General features: G+C 40.9%; 1 protein-coding gene across 12 annotated transcripts in view; it reads left to right on the plus strand.

Moving 5' to 3' along the window:
• Positions 1-390: 390 nt before the first annotated feature.
• The window catches only part of DLG1 (discs large MAGUK scaffold protein 1), a 167231-nt gene continuing 152822 nt past the window's right edge, over positions 391-14799 (plus strand). For all 12 annotated transcript variants that reach the window (XM_087740989.1, XM_087740972.1, XM_087740974.1 and 9 more), the window contains exons 1-2: positions 391-830; positions 1129-1260. In XM_087740989.1, coding sequence (XP_087597115.1) covers positions 812-830; positions 1129-1260 — 151 coding nt within the window. In that variant the 5' untranslated portion in view covers positions 391-811. The remainder of the gene's footprint in view (positions 831-1128; positions 1261-14799) is intronic.

The raw sequence follows: 14799 nt of genomic DNA on the forward strand, positions 1-14799 counted from the left end.
CGATCAGCGCCGGGGACGCTGGAGGGCGGGTTTCTTCGCGGGGACCGTCCCGGTCCCGTTGGTGAGGCCGCGCCGCCTCGGCCGGCGGGACGGACTGAGGGAGGGACGGGGCGGGGGGGGGAAACGGAGCCCGCCGCCAACCGCCGGCCGCGCGCTGCCCGCCGCTGAGGGGCCCGGCCCGCAGGGACCACCGCCCCGTCGCGCGGGCCTGGGCGGGGCCAGCCCACCGCGCGCCGGCCCCTTTAAGGCGGGCGGCGAGCGCTCACCTTGCCTCCGCCCCGCCCCGCCCCGCCCCGCCGCCTAGGTACCGGCCCCGCGCCGAGCCGAGCCCTGATTGGGCGGCCGCCGGGCCCGGTCACGTGGGGGGGGGGGCGCGCTCCCCACAGCCGCCAGGCCGCCATTTTGGCTGGAAAGTTTGGAATTTCCGAGCAGTGCGAGCGGGAGGCGGCGGGAGCGCCTCAGCCCTGCCCGCCCCGGCACCGGTCCGGCCCGGCCCGCCCCGCTGCACCGCGCCCTCCAGCCCGGCCCGGTCCGGCCCGGCCCGCTTTGTCCCGTCCCGTTCCGTTCCGTCCCTCGCCGAGGCGCCGCGGCGGGAGCCCCGAGCGGAGCCGCTTGCTCGCCGGCCGGCCGGCGGGCGTGCGGGTCGGTCAGGCGGGGCGGCCGCCGCCGCCGCCGCCGTCGTCGTCCCCTTCCCCGCCGCGGCTGGCACGGGGAGCGGCGCAGCCGCCCCCGCCGCGCCGCCCCGACTCGAGCTCAAAGTTTGTGAGGCGGAGCCCCGGCCGCCGGGGGAGCGTCGCGGCCCCGGAGCGCCATGCCCGTCAGGAAGCAAGGTGAGCGCCGCACGCCGAGGGGCCCCGGCAGCTGCTGGAGCCGCTGCCTGACAGCTGCGGCGGCGGGACGGGCGAGGAGGGGCGGCTGCCGGGAGCCGCCGGTCGGCAGGCAGCGGGCGGTGCGATCCCGCCGAGGGGCACGGTCCCGCCCGCGCTCTCCCGGCTGCGAACAAAGAAGCTGGCGGGCTGGGCTGGGGCCGTCCCGAGCGCCCGGGCTCGTTGCGTCCCCGGCGGGTGCATCCCCGCTCCTCCTGCCCGGTGCCCCGGGGTCACCGGTGTGTCTGGTCTCCGCTTGCAGATACCCAGCGAGCCCTGCGCCTCCTGGAGGAATACCGCTCCAAGCTGAGCCAGGCGGAGGACCGGCAGCTGCGAAACTCCATAGAGCGTGTCATCAGCATCTTCCAAAGTAACCTTTTCCAGGCTTTGATAGGTAAAGGCTGACTTCTCTCGGTTTGCGCTCTAGCCGGTCGCTTCTTGCTCATGCTGTCACTTGCAGTGCTAAGAAGAAAAGGTATTCTGCCCTTGCGTTAGATGCCATGTGCTTTTTGTCGTTGTGTTTTTGTTTTGCATAGTAACGCACGTGCTGTTACAGATCAACAGTTCACTTGTTTCATATACTTTATTTGAGGCTTTTGACTGGCCCAAACTGCTTAAAACTGTGGTGCAATTTTTTTCTTCCGTGACATGTTACTGTAGATTACTTTATGTAGACTGTTTTTCCACATGTCTTTATTCACCTGAACAATTTCTAAGGAGCACTTTTTTTTTGTCAGTCCATATGTAATAGGTTAATGAGTGAGTTGAAATGGTTTTAATCTAAGGTAGGATTCAGGCAAATGTTCCTGCTGAAGAATCTCTAAAAACATCACAAAGTGTATATCTGAAATGTAAAGTTAACTTAAAGTAAATGAGAAGAAATCTCTAATGCTTCAAGGAATACTACAGTGATCTTTTCTCTTTTGTTTGTTGCATATTAAAGTGTAGTGAAGACACTACTGATTCTTAGTTTAGAGTATTGTGGTGCTTCATTTAAAATGTTCCCATGAGTCTTGTTGAACTACTTATGTGTAATTTTTAATTTCCTTCATGTCTGTTCAGAAAAAAAATTGAGCATAAATACAACTTGCAGAATCCTGACTTTATTTGGAAACTTAGGCAGGGGAGTAGTGAGATGTGGTTTCTCCTTGATTGATTGTCACTATCTTTATGACAGCTAATGAATGAAAGGGTTTTGTTAGTTTACTTTCAAGAGTAAAATTTGTAAAGTTCTGCATCCTTGTCTTTTAACAAAGTAACCTGTGTCTGAATTGTACTAATAACAAACACTGTAGCTAAGTTTGTTATTTGGCTTACTGCATGGTTAGTGTCATACAGGTGTACCTCTTACTTCATAGTATTGCACCTTTGAATCTACGTTGTGGTGGAAACACAGGGACAGGCAAAACATAAACGTGCGTTGCTGCATGTGGAGTGTTTTCTTCTGGAGCATTTATTTCATCTTCTTATGTAGGTTTTCAGAAGATAGTAATCTTGCTGTGTTTTTTTGATCATACAAGTTCATGAAAGGTAGTTGTGAAAATAGGTCAGTTACAGAAATCTTTTACTTACAGGAACTGTGTGCATTTCTCTTCAATACTGAGTTGATGCTAACCAACTCCATGATGAAAAGGTAGACATACTGAAGTCTTGTATTAGAAGCTTAATGTACTGCAGTTGTGCTTTTTATTTTCACCAGGAAAATTTCACTGTTGACTACCATTTTTCTTGTTCTGAGGGTGTGTATTTTTTTTTAAACTGTGTTGAAGATCCGTGCAGTACTCTGTTTTCTCCCCTCCATTGCATAAGATACCAATCTATTAACCTTTGCTATTCTAACCTGCAAGACAGTTTCTTCTCATATCCACGTAGGGATATTCATTGTTGTAATAACTTCACACCTAGTAGTAGTAAACTTGAAACAGCAGGCAACCTTGTGTCTGCTGGCTTCATTCTGCAAGAGCAGAAAACAGGAATGTGTCGTTGCCTGGGTGGGCTACATGGCCTGTTTTCTGGTCTTATAAGAAGTAGTACCTTGCAACCATATGACCCTAGTTTTCGACGAGTTCAGTTCATCTGTGCGTGCACAATAGGTGTCATGCTTCTTGGCTCTGTTGCATTAACTTTGCATTTACTGGTTCCCTGTATGATTGTTTATTACAGAGTCTACGCGTATGTTCCCAAACTGTTTCCCTGAAAGGTGATAACACAGAAGGCTAGTACTTTCCAAGCAGTTTATGCTGTCAGCTTGAGTCTTTCTCCTTTAACCTGCTCCTTTCCGTGGAAATACGTTGGGGGAGTTCTTGTTCGTGGCAGGCTGCTCCTGGCTATTGTTTCCCTGGAAACATCTTTTTATGCTGTGACTGCTGCATGATGGGGGTACAAAGTGGGGGAACTTCCTGGAAAAGATGCTATCTGGAGGATGGCTGGAGTTACTGGGAAGACCTTGAGCCTCCTCCTGCCTGTCCTCTTTCCATGAAGATTTGGAAGATACTGGATGAAGTATTCAGTTGTGCTGCAGTTCCACATTATTTCATAGCAGATTTTTAAGTGTGCATTTTAGAGGAGTTGTGGTGTGTCCCCAAGCTGTTTTGACAGAAAGTTTCAAGCTCAACTACCAAGTTATTTCTCATATAGCTACTCCTTCCAGAAAGTGTGCTACTTTTAGTTTCTGTTTTGTTTGTTTTTTTTTTTTTTAAATAATACTGAAAAAGAAAAAAAACTTCATCCATTTATTTTCTGCTTTTTCTGCCAAGTTACTGCACTATATCCAAGACCTCCCTGTCCATGATAGGTGAGAATGTTTGTGAAGGCTGCAGTCAAGATCTGCTGTCAACTTAATGTATCTTTTTTTAGTATAATTTTTAACTTGGCAATCAAATGCTGTTCTTTCAAGCAAAAATTAGACATCACTTTACGTACAGAAATGTATCTTTAGGTTTATAATGGGGAAATTAGATATTCCTGAAAACTATACACTTTATCAATATTTCATGTATTTAGATGCACGTGAAGGAATTAAAGGTTGGTTTTTGGTTTTTTTTTTTCGTGAATTTCTATTTGGATGCTGAAGAGTAAATGGCATTATGTTCTCATTTGAGTCTTTTTTTTATGTTGTCCTCTCCTTTTAATTCTATCAATAAAACTTCAGTTCAGCAATCTACAAACTTGACCTGGTTCTTAAATATATAATTATGGCTTTAAATGATTTGAATTAGAGCAGTAACTAGTCAGTGTGAACAACCAGTGTTATGAAATTGACATTCTCACAATAGTGTTATATTTTAAGTGAAATAACTGTAAGAACTTCAAATCAGTTACAAAATTGGTAACCAAATGTGACCTCCTTAAAACAGTCTGTGAAAAGCCCATTTTTTAAATTTTCTGTCTTCTGTAACGTGGTATTTCCCATTACCGTTGCTTCAACCAGCCAAGTGTAATGATGTCTAGTACTTTTAATTAAATGGATACCAATGGCCTGTGATTGAAATCGGCTTGAGAACAGTATCAGTTTTAAGTAAACTTCCTACTGTACAGTTTCAGAATTGTGTGGTATCTTTTTTCTAGCTTGTCATTTCTTGGTTGTAATCAAAATAGCTTGTTATTGATATTCTGATAATTGCTAAGGTGAACCCATTTATTAAGAGACCAAAGAAAGATATCCACATACGGAGGCATGGCATAGACTTAATTTCACTTTGGTAAAGAATTTGATATTTATCTTCAGATAGTGAGGTAATAATTCTGCAGATAAGTTCTGCTTCTACTTTAGGCACTTTTTTGCATTCTTGAGGAGATTCAGGTTCTTCTAAAGGTACAGATATATGATGTATTTATTGTTTTGAAAATACAGATAGATTAAAAAATCAATCTGTTTTTAATGGTTGTGTGCTGCAGTTGACCATATTAAGTCTTCTAAAATGAAAAATATTGCTAGTTATAGCTAGAAACATGAAGTAGTTTACTATAAAAATATTGCTTTTCCTGACAATAACTAACTCCATTTGCACAGGTGTCAGAGAAAGGGAATTGTAAGAGAGTCACTACATACCCTGGCAATGGAGTTGGTTGTGCTGTCTTTCTTGCCTTGTCTGTCTTAAGTTTGATTGTTTGTTTTTTATGTATTATTTTGTGGCTACGTGTATAAAGACTTTTTGGTATAAAATGGCAAATTTGAGTAGGGGAGGTTGAATGTGTTGAATTTCGTATGTGTAAGCAGTCTAATTTATTTCACTTGGAGTCCTTTTGCACAAAGATCTGCCTCGAGAGTTGTGCTTACACGCTGGCTATTCCTGACACTAAATACCTGGTGTGGGAAATTTTGAAGAAAAAAAATGTAGTGGTTTCAGTAGTCCTTACTGAACCAAAGAACAGCTCCCCCCAGTAATCATTAAGGTTTTTTAACCATAGTCTGGATTCGTGAGCTTTATGAATTGGACAGAATATATTAAAAATGCTGTTAATATGTCTTTACACACCAGAGAAAGTATAGTTCTGTCTCTGAAATTTTTGTAAAATTGATGGCTGCATTAAGGTAAACACTTTGTTCAGATTTATCAGCAGTCTGACTGGGGCTGAAACTTCTAGGAAACAACCCTAGATTTTAGACTGAAGTAGACTGGATTGGGTCAGCACTCATCAAAGTTAGTAGCCTTTGGAGGGATTGACCATATTTCTGCTAGATGGCACGGGGCCCCAGTTCTCTGAGCTGTGTGTGGCATCTCTGTAGACATTCTTGCTCTTTTAGCTCCCTCTCAATTATCCAGCATGGAAATGTTTTCTGTACTTGCTGGCTAAATTAAAATCAAACACAGTTAATGCAGAAGCTCTTCTTCATAACTGAAACCAAAAGTACTTGGTCTTGGGGAAACTTCAGTATCAGCTTTTATTTCAGGGACATAGTTAATAGAGCATATGGCATGATGACACAGCTAACTTTTCAAATCAGTTCAGGCCTCAGAGAATTTTAGTTTTGGGTATGTGTCATTGTGTAAGACTGCTATTCAGTTAACTTGAGGAAGGCCACTTTGTGAACTGCTTTGTATTTTCTAAATGTTACTGAGGCCCTAGTACAAGTTCTTTCAGACTCAGTTGAATAATATTTACATTAAGAATCCAGAAATTCTTGACAGTAAGTCAAGGATCTGGTTAGATAGTCAGTGAATATTGGTGTTTGTTTTTTTTTTTAATTAGAGGAAAGTTCAGAGAGAATCAGATCTTCTGTTCTATTGGATACTACTGAAATTGTTACAGATGCCAAATAGGGTATTTTCACATTGAAATCTTACCCTTGCTGCGTTTTTGTGACTTTTTCCCCCAGATTGCAACTTCTATAATACAACATCTTTGCTCGTATTTGAGACTGAAACATCCATGGATATAATTCTTGCAACTTTGAGAGCTTGTCTGCTTTTCAGACAAGTTACCTAAGGATATGTTATGGTTGTGCTTATTATGGTCCCCTTCTGAAACTTATGCAAAAGTTGGTCAGTTGCAGAGAGATTTGTCCTGGGGTTGTGTCTTCAAAGGTAGATAAGTACTTGATTATTGACATGTATTTTTCTTTATACGATGGAGGGAGGATAAAACTCTTTAGTTGGTGTCCAGACGATTGGAGTGTTAACTCAGTCATTGTTAGTATGCTTTCTGCCATGTAGTTTGTCATTGCTTCAGAATGTCCCAGTTTTTGGAAGAACTTCATGGCTTCCTCTTCAAGGAACCTAATAATGAGTGAAACAGTCTCACTGCTCCTCCTTTTTAAAGAACTACTTACTGTTCTGTATGTATGTAATGCAGTTCGATAGCAAAGAAACTTCTGGGGTTGTGTGCTTGCTTTTTTAAGTGTTTTCCATGCTGTGTTATATATACATATGTGTGTGTGTGTGTGTGACAGTGCAATGTATTGAATTTTTGGGATTAGGTGCTGCTTTTGGTAGCCTAAAATAGCAAGTAAGACTAGTGTAAGTTGAGTAGCTACTGGTATGCAGATAAATAGTATTGTGGCAAAAGATTATCCTTGTGGTTATTATACTGACTGTGTATTCAGTGTTGAATAGCTGCACTGTAGAATTTATCAATTACAGTATTATTCTCTTTACAGGGTTACCATTAAAAGGGGCTATTGACAAGAAAAGTTTGTCAATAAGTCTGCTGTTCATCCAGGGGCTGAAAAGAAAGTCAAAGTTGGGAATAACTGGTATAGATACCAGGTTCTGGGAAAGTTTATCTTCTGTCCTGTTCTTGCTTTACTTTCTTTCCTGTGTTCTTCTACCTGTTTTCCCTAGTTCTGATGCCTGTCTTCTCCCATGCTGTGGTGTACCTGGCTTTGCTCCTAATATCCCTCAACATTTGCTTCAGTGCTTGGGTGCAGCGTACAAGAAGGGGGAAAGCATGGAAGAGGATATTTGGTCTTAATCTTAGTCCTGCTTCCATGGTAGTCCCAGCAGCAAGGGCAGAACACCTTGTTCAGATCTGCAGCTGGAATGCCATGTGCCTCCTGTGCATCTGGTTGCCTGTGTTTTGAGGGATGGTGCTTGTTTTGGTGCAGGTGGAATGAATCTTGAAAGAAACTGAACTCTAGCAGCTGACTAGTAGTCTCCTTGCACAGATGGCTTCCTGAATTATAACTAGGCCAAATTTGCAAGAATGTTAAGAGACCGTAGAAGGTGTAGGGCTGACACTAGAATAACCTCCTTAGCTTCTTTTTCCTTCTCCAAATTAGGGAGGCTCTAGAGCTCTTTGGTAAAGCTTTTATAGGAATCTTGTCACGTGCAAATATCTTCCCAGCCATGTCCTCAAAAAAGCTGAGTTATTTTGGCTTGAAATTAAAAGGTCAGTCTAAGACAGAGGTGCAATAATGAAAACTTGTGGACAAATTGTAAAAACATTGCAAATTTAAGTCCTGTTTTCAGAAACTTGTGTCAGAATTTGGCTGCAGGAAATGTACAGATGTCACTGCTAGTGGAGATGCTAGTATGTGGTGCCACCCGTCCTTGTGTTGCCACTAATGTCAGATAATTACCTTGGATGCTATGAGCTTACTGTTAGTAGAAGAAACTGATGCTTGTGCTGTCTCCTTTAAGCAGAGCTATGCACCTGTATGAAAGCTCAACTTGGGAGTGTTGAGTGAACTCATCCCAAAAATAGTTTGATTTTTTGAACACGTTTCTCTGGAGAGAAAACTCCTCAGTTCTGTACTGACACTATTTAGGGGACATCCTACAAATAAGACTTAATAGTAACACTTCCTTTGCCCCTAACAGGTTTCTGTTACCACTAAAGACAATAGTAAATACATCCTTTTAGGAAAAAAAAGTACATTGTTATATTGGTTGCTGATTTGCAATGGAGGTTGAGATATTCGGAGAGGGTGGATAACTGGGAGTTCATTTTTAGTTTGGGTTTGGTGGTGGTGGGGCGTGTGTGGTTTTTTGTTTTGTTTTTTTTTAGGCTTAGGTTGATGACTAAATGTGCACAAAGTGGTATTAAATGGAAAAGAGTTTGGACAGTATAAGATTGTTATGCCAGTTTTGGCTGTATGATGAAAACTTTATTTTTTTTAAAGTTTTTCCTACCTTAGTTCTGAACATAGAGGAGAAGACCCTGTGGGTTTCTGAAGGAAAATTGGAAAGAGACAAGGTGAAGATATGGTGAAGGAGTGATTAGTAAGCAAAGAGGAAACTATGAATGGTTTGGAAAGCGTAAGTGGACAGGCTTGCAATGAGTTGAACATGTCTAGCTGTAAAAAGCAACTAGAGGAATAAAAGCAAACAACTAGATCAGAGGTAGATGAGGGCGGTTTCAGCTGAGCACAAATTAAGGAGCATTTGTGTTAGAAGTGGAAAATAGCATCTCCTGGGATTTGAGTTGAGCAAAGAAGTGTGTGTGGAAGGAAGGTTTAAAGGGTAGGACACAGTTACTGAAACAAGTGGAAGGGCTGAGGATGACTATTTGGATGCTGCAGCTTGTAGCAAAGGATCATGTAGAACAGAACACGTATGGGGGGAAAGTTGCACTGCAACTTGAAACTTTCACTTCTAAGAAGTCTTGATTGTGCACAGCAGTAGTCAGTTTAGGTTTTTAAAGAAGGAAAAAAAAAACCCAAAACAACCAACCCTGAAAGGGGCTTTACATGGGTTGTGACGAAGCTGGTTTTCTCTCTTCATAGTATGAATGCAAACATTTATTTTTGACTGGACACACACACCATGACACAACACAACCAATGAATACACAAAGAGAATATTTAGTTGACTCTGGTCATTGGCTTGATAAATGGATATGAAGCTTCTCTTTGTGTTTGTATTTTCTTGTTGATCGCTACTCGTATACTTTTCAAGTCTTGGTTTACTTGTGTTAAATGGATATTCTTAGCTTGATATAGCAGGTAAAGTATGCAGGATTGAGACTTCCTTAGAATTAGTAGGAGTTGCTTTATGACTTAAAACATGAAAGTCTAGCATTGGCAGACTCTTACCTGTTCTGACAGTGATCGTTACTCTACTTACATTTTGTCTATACATTCATTGTGTAGGGCTGCTAAGAATTTGGCAAATGCCATACATCTCAAATTGCCTTGAACTGAAATAACGTGTTGACCTTTGTTTTCCTATCTAGTAGTTTTGAGACAAGTTTTCAGTGCTTCAGGTGCTTTGGCAGGAAGCCCTAAGAAAGATAGATGTCTTTCCCACCCCATCCCCCCCCAAGTTAGAGAAGTACTTAATTTGTAATGGGAGGATACTTCTTCCTGGACAACGTACAGGTAGTCAAATTCTTAACAGACCTGTTTGTTTATGAAGTTACTCGTATTTGAAAAAAACAGGCATTTGCATGTGCTATATTTGGATGAGCGAATGTCTGAGAAGAGGCAGACCAATGAGAGATGACAAAGGAATTGCTCACATGGATGGATCTTCAAGTGAAGTACTAAACTGAAATAAGTCAATTACTGAAAGAATTCATAAGCTCCTTGGTTGCTTGCAAGCCTGAGGGAGCATGGTTGCACTGAAGGGTTCTCCTGAACAAAGCTGGTATTGAAATGCTTTGTGCTGTAAAGTCTGTATGTTGGTGCAAATGTATCTAGTGGTTTTCTGACTTGCTGGCTTTGACATTGGCTGAAATTGGTTTGTTCTGCTGTTGAACATCTATCAGAAAGGAATACCTCATCGATGTCAGTGCAGAATTAACTATATAGCTGGAGCACATAAATCCTGGTCATGCTGCTGTGCAGCAGGACGTCGACAGGCTGGAGAAATGGGCTGACAGGAACCTCATGGAGTTCAACAAGGAGAAGTGCAGGAACAGTCCCACGTACCAATACACGCTGGGGGCCACCCAGCTGGAAAGCAGTTTTGCAGAAAAGGACTTGGGGGTCCTGGTGGATACCAAGTTGAACATGAGCAAGCAGTGTGCCCTTTCAGCGAGGGCGGCGAATAGTATCCTGGGCTGCATTAGACAAAGTATTGCCAGCAGGCAGAGGGAGGTGACCCTTCCCCTTTGCTTTTTAGAATGCAGAATATGAATTTAGAGTTTATAAAAAATGAGCAAACAGAAGACAAACATGAATTAACTCTTGCTCATGCACAAAGCTGTTAAATACATTAAAACTGAAAAAGAGAATACAATTAATACAGCATATAGAAATGTGGTTGTTAACTTCGTGTATATTGTGGCAGCTGTTTACAACTTTGTGTAGTGTATGGTGTAAGGGCAACAGTTCACTATTTCACATGCACAGTGTCCAGTGCAGTCGGTTGTAGTAAATGTGTCAGTGTTTTAGTCCATGAAATGTCAAGCTTGTGTGGAATTTCCTGGCATTTATTTAAGAGAAACCACCTATATCCCACAAATGGTCAAGATGCTTAAAGTGTAAAAATGCAAAGCCTAAAAACAGTAGGTTACTGTGATCATCAAAGGACTGCGTTTAATTTTTTTTTTAACATACTTTTAATAAGTAGTAAATGCCAATGAAATTTTAGTGATTCCCTCTATACCATAACATTAAAGGTCCAATATCAGAAACATAAAGAACAGCAGCATGTAAAAAATCACAGTGCGTTGCTTAATACTTGTTAGAAAGCCAAAACATACTAAAATATAGGCAAGGAAGAATGGGGTATGGGAGTCTGAGTGGTACAGGGAATCCTTCCCATGTTGATGGTTTCCTCCTCCTCACTGTTGTGTTTTCTTGAGGTTATTTCTGTTTGCTACCATACTCTGTGCTTCGTTCTTCATTACTTTGCAGTTCCATGTTACATTTGAATTCCTTGTATATACGGTGTGTTTTACATAGACTGGATGCTTGTTCTTTTTGTTATTCCCCAAACTGTTTTTGCCCAGTTCTCAAGGTTGGTTTCCTTTGACCAGTAATTAGCAGTTGGAGAGTTGTTTATAGCCTTGAGGCCTCTGATATCGTCCTGTGCCTTTATTTTCAAGGCCTCTGCTGTCATTCTATGCTTGTGCTCCTCTATGCTGCTTTTTATTCTGGGGTCATAGGTAATTAATTCCCCACAGAATAGTGACTTGTTATTGATATCTATTAGTTACAGAAATACACACACACACACTCTGATTTGTACATACAATCTGTGTGTGTGCATGTACTGAATGTATAGCTTTTACTTAGCTTCGGACAATAGTGTGATGTAACACCTATTGGTTTTACATATTTATATATAATATATGGAATATGTAAAATATATATTTATATGCAAAATTACGTATTTAAATATCATTTGTGTAAGCTGCATGTATTTTAAATGTAAATCTTTATAAAAATAGGTGTTACATCACACAATTGTCCGAAGCTAAGTAAAAGCTATACAAATTAGATAAGTCACCTGGCCTTTAGATGATTGCTGTTAGAGTTGGACAAGATAAAACATAGCTCCAGGCAGGTGAAGACAAGTTCAGAGGCCTGGTTATGAGCTTAATGTGAGGCCGGTGGCCTGTTACAAGCAATGTCAACACCTTGTTTATGGGATTACACCGTTCTCTTAAGAAAATGCAATTATAGGTATCCCATCTTTGATTTGCAAAGTTATCAAAAGGTTACTGTTATCAAAAGGTTCATGCATAAGTGAATGCAGAGAATAATATTATTATTTTACTAGCTGACTATACTAAAATTACATATTCTTTTCTGCAGGAAGGTATATGTGGAGAGCTTGGCTTGACAATGGGATTTTTAGAACGTACACTGATCTTAAGTTATCCTGATTACAAGTGTACTCTGTTGAATATATAGCAAGAAGTATCAGACACTGCACATACCAGCAGAAATGGCAAGCAGAGGCCTTATGTCTGATTTCTAAGGAGCAGGGAAGAAATCTATCTGAAGGAATGGTGTCATGTTGCTGGTTGGCATCCTTGTCCTCGGAGGCAGATCCTCTGGACAGAATTGATGTAGGCTCTTGAAGTGCCATCAAATATACTTAATTTAGGAGATGCTGTAAGAATTTGTTTGCTTCTGCAGTTCTGCTGTTGTTTTAATTACTGTGTTGTGGTTTTCAGTGAACCTGGAACTGTCTTGTGAGGTCGATTTGGGTTTCAGTTTATATTTGGTAGATAACTCTCTCTCATTTGCTTTAAGAGTGAGCAGTTTTAGCTTCTAGTGTATCACATTACTGGTGAATGCGCCTGTTCAAAGAACAAAACTAAGATGAGTGGAGAATACGAGAAGGGGAAAAAATAATACACCAGCAAACAGCTTGTAGTTGGTCAACTTCTACTGTAATGAATACTGAAAAAAATATTGTGTTTGTCACCACTGCTTAGCTTTTCGTGTTACTAATAAGAAAAATAATTTTCTTTTTCATATCTGAAGAGTCCTCCTTTTCAGAACTGGTGGTCTGCATTTGCTTTCTATAGGCTTTTATTCTTGTTGCCATCAAACATATTGCTGATTTGGCTACTTAATGTGGTTTTACTTGTAAGCTGACATAATTCCAGGATGATTTTCTGTGTTGCCTACCATTCATCGCTTTTTGTCACTTTGGCTCTCCTGAAACTTTGTGCTCCTATTTTTTGTCAGTCAGCTGTTCTTTCAGTGTCCCCCCTCTAGTTAGAAATGTTCCCAATCTGCGTTTTCTTTTACTGTTGTGTGATATCTGATTTGAGTTATTTTTCTGAAACTTAGTTTGAGGTATAATCTGTCTTGGAATTAATATGGGAGGAAGGGGCTGGGAAAAAGCACATCTAGCTTGAAGAGGGAATCTAACCATAAATGTAACTAAAAAAAAAAATTAAAAATCTGTATTTTACTACCTTCTATTAGTAAGAATTAGGAAAATGTTAGAATTTTTCATATGCTAATAATGCATTCACAGATTGATATGACTTCAGTAGATATTTAAGTGTGTTCATGTGATGAAATATTTTTGTGAGCTGATACATAGCAGTAGACCAGAAGAAGAAATTTTTTTAGGTTGGATTTAGTATGGCCTGAGTTTCTTGCTTTAAAAAAATGTAAATGTCCAGCACTCATTCCTTGTGTACCTAAAGCATTCAGGGTGCATAAACTGCTTGCCCATACTTGTAAGTACTTAAATGTTTGCATTCTGAACAGTAAAAATGTAAATACATGTTTTTTTGGTTTTTTTTTTTTTTTAGAAAGGTAGATATTATCATATAGACACCAAATTCCTAGAAACTTTTTTGCAGATTTGGAGTGAGGTCAGGATAGACAGAAACTAATTCCCGTATTAAGCGGTGTATTTATTTCTGACATCTTTCAATAGTAAGTCTGTTGTGGTGTCCTTCATAGAGAAGTGGAGATGATGTATGGGAAATACTGTGCTTTTTGAAACAAGTCATTCTGCAGTATGAATAAATGGCTACCTCCACTGGCAGGGACTTAAAAGAATAGTAGCAGAATTGAGAATTGGTGCTCTAGATTTCTGTTGCAAAACAGTTGCACAAATAACCCCTTCCCATAAATAATGCAGTAGTCTTCCTGGCTTGGTTGCTGTGGATTGCAGCTATAGAATCAACTTAAACCACTGCCTATTTTAATATACAAAGTACTCTCTATCGGGGGGGGGGGGGGATGGATGGGATGGATATCTTTACTTGGTGTGCTAGATTGATGTATTAATGCAGCTACAAGACAAATTTGCAACTGTGGGAGCTAATGTGAAAGATAGATTTAAAGGCAATTTGTATCTCTTAGACTGCTTTGCTCCTGTATATCTAGGTCACTTAACATCATCTGCAACCCTCACTGCTATTTCTTCCAATCAGCAGTGCTAAGAGCAAGTATAACTTTAAAAATTAATGTAAGCAGTTGACAGGAATTTGACTCTTGCTCAGAGAAAAGATACAAATGGAATTTGAGAATTGCAGTTTTCTGAATGGGTAGAGAGCAGGAATGCAATGTCTATATATAAAAAAAAAAAAAAATCTAAGACTGGAACACCAGCAACAGTAAGACTTCCCTCATTTGTGTGGTTTCCCTTTTGTGGTGCAGCTCTATAAAGCAATTAGTTATTGTGCCTTTGTTACTGACTCTGGGCAGCTGCTGAAAAGCTGTAAGATTCTGCAGATCAGAGTCCTCCTTATTCATGGCTTGGTCCTATTTACTTCTTCGACCAACTGTGTCTGTATGTGTGTCTTCTATGAAGTTGGTGTAATTAAAAACATGTTTACAAATCCTGTTAGCAGATTTCTACTTTGAAGAAGAGACTAAAAGCTTTACAAGACAACTTCTTCATTTGTCTGCCCTTCCCTTAGCCTATACCTTTCCAGATTTTTTTTTTTTTTAATGTGAGTGTTGATGGATGTGATTACAGTTGTGGTAGCGAGTTTCATGTGCTTATACTTCCATAGAAACACCTTTGATGCTTCTTTAGACTGTTATTTTTATTGATGCTTCACGTAGTTGATAGGATGTCAATAAAACAAACAAATGCAGCCAGATTCTTGTTCCCAAGAATTT

This window comes from Nipponia nippon, unplaced genomic scaffold (assembly GCF_047370975.1).
Source record: "Nipponia nippon isolate SJK-2023a ecotype South Korea unplaced genomic scaffold, ASM4737097v1 scaffold_7, whole genome shotgun sequence".
Lineage (NCBI taxonomy): Eukaryota > Metazoa > Chordata > Aves > Pelecaniformes > Threskiornithidae > Nipponia > Nipponia nippon.